The sequence below is a fragment of the Dipodomys ordii genome, unplaced genomic scaffold (genome assembly GCF_000151885.1).
Source record: "Dipodomys ordii isolate 6190 unplaced genomic scaffold, Dord_2.0 Scaffold11, whole genome shotgun sequence".
In the NCBI taxonomy this organism is placed as follows: Eukaryota; Metazoa; Chordata; class Mammalia; order Rodentia; family Heteromyidae; genus Dipodomys; species Dipodomys ordii.
In genome coordinates this window covers 2549644-2557055 of record NW_012267227.1, presented here as the reverse complement: position 1 = coordinate 2557055, position 7412 = coordinate 2549644, and the positions used below count along the sequence as shown (strand labels likewise).

The 7412-nt window shown below is 45.4% G+C and overlaps 1 protein-coding gene across 1 annotated transcript in view; it reads right to left on the bottom strand.

Moving 5' to 3' along the window:
* Window positions 1-4083: 4083 nt before the first annotated feature.
* The window catches only part of Mtfmt (mitochondrial methionyl-tRNA formyltransferase), a 19737-nt gene continuing 16408 nt past the window's right edge, over window positions 4084-7412 (bottom strand). The window contains exons 8-9 of the mRNA XM_013009918.1: window positions 5207-5289; window positions 4084-4510 (exon numbers count right to left, since the gene is read on the bottom strand). Of these exons, the coding sequence (XP_012865372.1) occupies window positions 4319-4510; window positions 5207-5289 (275 nt within the window). The 3' untranslated portion in view covers window positions 4084-4318. The remainder of the gene's footprint in view (window positions 4511-5206; window positions 5290-7412) is intronic.

The following is a 7412-nucleotide window of genomic DNA, read 5'->3' as shown; positions in this document are numbered from 1 at the left end:
TCCCTCAGCTCTTCAGCTCAAGGCTAGCACTCTACCACTTGAGCCACAGCGCCACTTCCGGCTTTTTTCTTTTTGCTATGTGGTGCTGAGGAATTGAACCCAGGGCCTCATGCATGCACGAGCGAGCTCGGGCCGCCTCCCTCCTCCGCAGCCGTCCGTCTCTCCAGCTCGTCTCTCCCGCTTCCGGGTTTGGAGGGGGCGGGGCCACGTCGCAGGGAAGGGGCGTGCCCACGTCGGGAGAGACGTGTCGTAATGAATGGGCGTGGTCGCTCGTGAGAAGGGGCGGGGACAGCTCCCGGGGGTGGGAAGGGGCGGTGCGAACACTGCGCGGGCCGTCACTATGGTGACGGGGTGGGATGGGGGATGCAGGTGGAAAACTGGCGCTGCCGATGCTGCTGCCGGGAGGCCCCGGTAAAAACCTTAACGGAGGCGGCGGGGCTCAGGACCAGGCTGGCGTCGCCTCTGGGTCAACGCTAGGTCACCTACCTGAAGTAGGAGCCTGGCAGAAGAAAGGGGCGCTGGGTCCCTGCTGTGCAAAGCTTTGGGGGTGGGAGGATGTCTTTGGGTTCCAGGCTTTGGTGAACAGGGCCTGATATCCTCACTTTCCTTTGGTCCTCCATAGTTCTTGACTCTGGGAACAAACTCTGTTGCTCCAGACACACAAACCCTTCCCCTTGGCATAGCACATAAATGTCTATAATCCTGCCAGACATTATGTCTGCCTTTTTCAGGGTGCTGAAATAGTGGATAAAGCCAAATTATACCACAGAAACCTTGCCTGATGTTCTTGAGAAATCCTGCAACAAGGTCCTATTGAACCTCTCGGATGTTCAGGCAGAGCTTGATATCTTGTTAAAGGGCCCTGGAAAGTTGGGGAGGGAGGCAGTAGTTCACCCCTACTTAGGATCTCAGGAGGCTGAGATCTGAGGTTCAAAGTCAGCCTGGGCAGGAAAGTCTGAGAAACATTCATCTGGTAATGTATCTAGAAGTGTTTTGTAGGAGTGTTTGCAATAAATGCTACCCTGCCAGAAGATGGATGAAGAGGGACGGAGCTAGTGATGGCTGTTTATAATAAATGCTACCCTGCCAGAAGATGGATGAAGAGGGACGGAGCTAGTGATGGCTGTTTATAATGCTTCAGCAAATCCTAGCCAGGACAGCTGCAGATTCTTCTAGCACCATGGGCCACCTGCTCAGAAGTCTGCCGCCTGTACTTGTGCATGGTAAGACAGCTGGCTTTCACAGACATTAAAAGTTCCTTAGGGGGGACAGGAAGCAACATGTACTTGCCATGTGTTGTTTTGGGAACAGCTGAGGATACAAATGTGACCACAGGGTCCTTTCCTAAAAGAAATACTATCTTCTCCCCCTCTCCCCCCAGTTCCCACACACACACACCGGCACTTGAACTCAGGAAATGTGGGGTGGGGAAAATCTGCACTTTTGTCACTATGTGTGGGGAGAAAAACTTAACTCTAAAGCCTGGAAAAACTTAAGTTGCAGACTCTACCATTCTAGTGATAATTTTAGGCAATTTACTTAGCTTCTTTTTTTGCTAAGTGTTACTAAAACTGGAGTGCTAAGACATCCCTATGTTATTGGAATTTGTCCAAGTTCTATACCAGAAGCTGAGGCTTTTGGAGAATACAGGTCATGCAAGACTAAGGATGTGGTTAACTGCTATTAATCCTATATACACTGAGGCCTAGGCTTTTTTATGCTGCTACTGTGGCTTGAACTCAGGACCTGGACTCTGTCCCTTAGGATTTGTTTTTTGTTTTGCCAAGCCTGGGGTTTGAATTCAGGGCCTGGGCACTGTCCTTGAGCTGCTTTTTTCCCCCCAAGCTTCTTTTGTTCAAGGCTAGCACTGTACCACTTGACACAGCACCACTTCTGGCCTATTCTGTTTACGTGGTACTGAGGAATAGAACCCAGGGCTTCATGCATGCTAGGCAAGCACTCTCCCACTAAGCCACATTCCCAGCCCTGACTTGCAGTTTGATCTACAAATTCTAAGATCAAAACTGAATGTTTCCATGTGCTGGTGGCTCACGCCTATAATCCTAGCGACTCAGGAGGCCGAGATCTGAAGATCACAGTTCAAAGCAATAGAGGCAGGCAAGTCCATGAGACTTATAATCTTGAATAAACTACCAGAAAACTGGAAGTGGCACTGTGGCTCAAGTGGTAGAGCACTTGCCTTGTGCTGAAGAGCTGAGGGACAGTACCTAGGCCCAGGCACACTGTACTGGCTTAGTGGCACTGGGTCCAGGGTGGGTATTCAGAAAAGATACTAAGGTGGCTATACAACAGTCTGTGGCTATAGGCCTCAACTAATGTAAGTTTTTCATGATTTGTCTGTGATGACTGATTTGTTGATTAATATTTGGAAGTGAAGAAACCTTAAATCTGTCCTTGGATAAGACATTTCCTGTGTTTGCTTTCTTGTCAGTTCAAATTTGGACTAAATAACTTCTAAGTGCTTCCCAATTCTAAGAATTTTAGTCTATTAATTCTATAATATTCAAAGAGCTTACACTGTCTCAAAAGAAATGTATTCTTGGGCTAGGAGGGTAGCTCAGTGGTAGAGTGCTTGCCTTGCATGCATGAGGCCTTGGGTTTGATTCCTTAGCACTACATAAACAGAAAAAGCTGGAAGTAGCGCTGTGGTTCGAGTGAATGGTAGAGCGCTAGCTTTGAGCTGAAGAGCTGAGGGACAGCACCTAGGCTCAAAGTTCAGGCCCACAACTGACAAAAAAAAAAAGATAAGAAAAAAGAAATGTATTCTTTACCTGATTTAGGTAACTGTAACCCCTTCGTATATCATCTTTATAATAATAATAAAAGAAATGTCTACAGTATTCTACAAAATTAGATTCTTTCATTTAAGATTCTATAAATAAAAAACCACTTAAGGTAGCTGTTGTAAATGTAAAGAATATTTTTAGCCGGGTGCCAGTGGCTCATGCCTCTAATCCTAGCTTCTCAGGAGGCTGACATCTGAGGATTGCAGTTCAGCCGGGGCAGGAGAGTTTGTGTGACTCTTCAATTAACCTTCAGAAAAACCAGAAGTGGCGCTGTGGCTCAAGTGGGTGAGTGCTTACCTTGAGCTGAAGACCTGAGGGACAGCGCCCAGGCCCCACAGTTCAAGCCCCATGACTGGGGGGGAAAAAAAAGAATATTTTTAGTCAGGCACTGGTGGCTCACACCTGTAATCTTAATCCTAGCTACTCAGGAGGCTGACATTTGAGGACTACAGTTTAATGCCAGCCTGTGGAGACAATCCCAAGACTCTTGTCTCCAAATAACTAGCAAAAAGGAAGATGTGAAGGGGTAGCTCAAGTAGCAGAGCACCAACCTGGAGAGAAGCTAAACAAGAGCAAGAGATCCTGAGTTCTAATACTAACAACACACACACTCACATACACACACATACAGAGCTAAACTGCTAACTTGAGGGTACTTCAATATCTGGTATCCATCCTCAATCCAGGGTGGGTGGGAAACTGCATTCTATTTGATGGGTATTACCTCAAGATTCCAGATGTAGCCTAAAGTAGCTCAACCATGACCTACTCTTGCAGAGCTCTCCTCAGCACTGAGCTGTTTCATGAGGGGTGAAATTACTGGACTGTTGTTGGGCACTGCCTCATCAAATGGACAAGGACTAGACGTAGTCTAACCTAAAAGGCCCTACCCAAAGGGCAATGGTAATTGAGAAATCACGTAAGACCCACTCAAAATATAGGCTGGTGGGCCCAAGACCACAGACTGGTAGGCATTAAGAGATTGGAACGGCTGAACAGAGCACACAAGCCACCATGGAAACAGGAGGGAGGTGCAGAGGATGCGAAGCCAAACCTCAGAGCTATCAGGCTCTGCATGCCTTTCCCGGGTCTGTCCATTCACACTCCCAATGTGACCTCTTAAAGGTCTTTCAAGTCATGTTCTTTGCACCTCAGCCGAACTTCATACTCAAAAACTAAATCAAATTCAATCAGAGAACCCCCCTTCATAATACACACATACCAATGGATTGTCCTTGCTGTTTGGGAAAGACATAAACTCCTTGAGTTGGACAATATAAATACAAATTTTATTTAAGCTTCCTTTGTTATTCCTGGGGGAGCAGGGAAGATAAAAACAGCTTCTTACTCCCATTCACAAAGGAACGGAGCGGGAGGCCGGTGTCTTCATGATGGAAATTCCCTCTTCCAGTGTCCCCTCCTCTCAAAGCCTGGCTGTTCCCTGTGAATGAGGTTTTTTTTTAATAAATTACACACCATGTAGGTTCTTGCCCCATCTGTCTCCTTTCTATTTAGTGTACTGTTGCACAGCAACGAGTTCTTTTTTTCTGCTTCTCGGTCGGGGGTCTGAGTGTGTGAAATCTGCACTGGCGTGCTTCAGCTGGGGAGCCTTTCTGATACCACTGGTGCAGGTATCCATTGTGGAAGTCAGCAGCTGTAAGTGCTTTCTTAAGCATCACTGATCGGACACCAATCCAGCCATCCTAAAGGAAAAGGACCACAGTGATCAGGCAGAGGTGGAAAAACTGGACAACTCGGAAATATTTAAGCTTATATTTTTGCGGGGGGGGGGGGACAGCACTGGGGTTTGAACTCAGGGCCCTCCGGCCTTCACTTTTCTGCTCACAGATAATATTCTATCCACTTGAGCCAAATACTTCCCCTTCTGATGTTTTGGTAGTTCATTGGAAATGTGGCTTTGAACTGCGACCCTCAGATCTCAGCCTCCTGAGTAGCTAGGATTACAGGCGTGAGCCACTGGTGCCTGGCGCCACCATTTCTTAAGAACACTAAGTGGTCTGTTGGCTCCATCTGATAAACAAGCTGTCAAAACTGTTGGCTAAGAGCCAAGAACTGTTGGCTCATGCCTACAATCTAGCTACACGTAGGAAGCTTATATCTATAAGATCCCAGTTTTAAGCCAGCCTGGGTAGAAAACTCTGGAAGAGTCTATCTCCAATTCACCAGTAAAATGCTGAAGTGGAAGCATAGCTCAAATGGCAAAGCATTAACTAAGCATGAGAGGCTCTGAGTTCAAATCCTGGAACCAACACAGACAGACAGATAGACACAGACAGACAGACAGACAGACACACACACACACACACACACACAAAGATGATATATGATATAAACTCAATAAAACAAAGATGATAACTTGAAACTAAAGGAGGATGTACCTTGCAGTAAACCAGCAGTACCTGAGACCGTTTGTGGTATACCACTGACCCTGGAATAACAGCGTGTTCTGTTAATTTCGGATCTGAAGGGAAAACAAAAAAAGGTTTGAGTAACAGAGAATTATTCTTTTTTTTTTTTTTTGTTGGTCATGGGGCCTGAACTCTGGGCCTGGGTGCTATCCCTCAGCTCTTCAGCTCAAGGCTAGCACTCTACCACTTGAGCCACAGCGCCACTTCCGGCTTTTTTCTTTTTGCTATGTGGTGCTGAGGAATTGAACCCAGGGCCTCATGCATGCAAGGCAAGCACTCTACCACTGAGCCACCTTCCCAGCCCCAGAGAATTATTCAATATCAAGGTACTTCTTAGAATTAAAAAAAAAAAAGCGGAGCTGGGTGCTGGTGGCACAGGACTGTAATTCTAAGCACTCAGAAGGCTAAGATCTGAGGATCATGGTTCAATGCCAGCTCAGGCAAGCAAATCTATGAGATTCTTTTCTCTAATTAATCACCAAAAAGCCAAAAGAGGTGTGGCTCAAGTGGTATAGCACCAGCCTTGAGTCAAAGGACAATGCCTATATGTCTCTGATCATATAAATAATATTCATCAAAAAGAATCCAGGAAGCTGGGCGCCGGTGGCTCACGCCTGTAATCCTAGCTACTGAGGAGCTGAGATCTGAAGGTCACAGTTCAAAGCCAGCCCGAGCAGAAAAGTCCGTGAGACTCTTATCTCCAATAAACCACCAGAAAACAGGAAGTGGTGTTGTGGCTCTAGGGTAGAGTGCTCGCCTTGAGCTGAAGAGCGCAGGAACAGCACCCAAACCAGAAAAAAGAACTCCAGGAAATGGAAACAAGAGGGTTTTTTGCTTTGCTGTTTTTAGTTTTTTTTTGTCTTATTTACCTTTAAGGGGATGCACAGAAATGGAGGGACAAAGGGTGAACAAATGCAGCTGTAGTACTCATTAGACACTGCTGAAAATGAACCATACAAGCCAGGTGCCAGTGGCTCACATCTGTAATCCTAGCTACTCAGGAGGCTGAGATCCGATGATGGTTAGAAGCCAGCCAGAATAGGAAAGTAGATGAGAACTCAGTTCCAATTAACCACCAGAAAACCAGAAGTGGTACAGCACTAGCCTTGAGTGAAAAAAAAGCTCAGGGACAGCGCCCAGGCCTTGAGTTAAAGCCCCACAACTGACAAAAAAAAAAAAAAAAGAAGAAGAAAAAAGAAAATGAACAATACAATTTATGAGTAAGGAATGGAAAGGGGAATTGGGAGAGAACAAAGGAAGGGGAGACATTGCCCAAAAAGAAATGTACTCTTTGCCTGACGTTTGTACCTGTTACCCCTCTGTACATAACTTGTGTAATAACAATTTACAAAATTTTACCTAGGCCTCCCCCCCCCCAAAAAAAAAGGTTAAGAGACAGCACCCAGGCCCTGAGTTTAAGCCTCAGTACCAACCTACACACACACACACAAAAGCAAGAGTAGGTGTGGCTCAAGTGATACAGTGCCAGCTATAAGCAAAATAAGAGCGTGAGGCTGAGTTCAAACCTTAGTTCTGGCACAAATGAACAAGAAAATTAAAATAAGCTGGGCACCAATGGTCAAACCTGTAATCCTAGCTACTCAGATCTGAGGATTAGGTTCTAAGCCAGCCAGAGCAGGAAAGTTACCGAAATTCTTTTCTTTTTTAAATACATTTTTTATTGTAAAAATACTGTACAGAGGGGTTACAATGAAATGAACAAGGTAATGAGTACATTTCCTATCGAGCATTGTTGCCTCCTCCTTTTTTGTTTTTCCCCCTACCATCCCTTCCCTCCCACCTCCACAACTACACTCCTCCCTCCCTGCTAAATTGTAAAGTTTGTTTTTCAAGGTAGTGTCTACATCTCATTGTTACAATGGGTCTACCTGTATCCCTATTTAAGCATTTTGTTTTTTCTCTTCCCCTCCCCAAATTAGAGAAGTGTATATACAAGATGCAAGGCACCGACAAAAAATACAGTGAAAATGGGGTTATACTGTGGGGGAGGAACATACAAAGAAACAAAAAAAAATCACATACATTATAAATATGTTAGAATCAATAGCAAGAAAGAAAAAACCCTATCTTGGGGTTCATTTTGCTTAACATCATCTTATCTGGTCATATGTACATAGCTTTTGACCTTTTCTGCTTGTCTCAGACATATACTAGT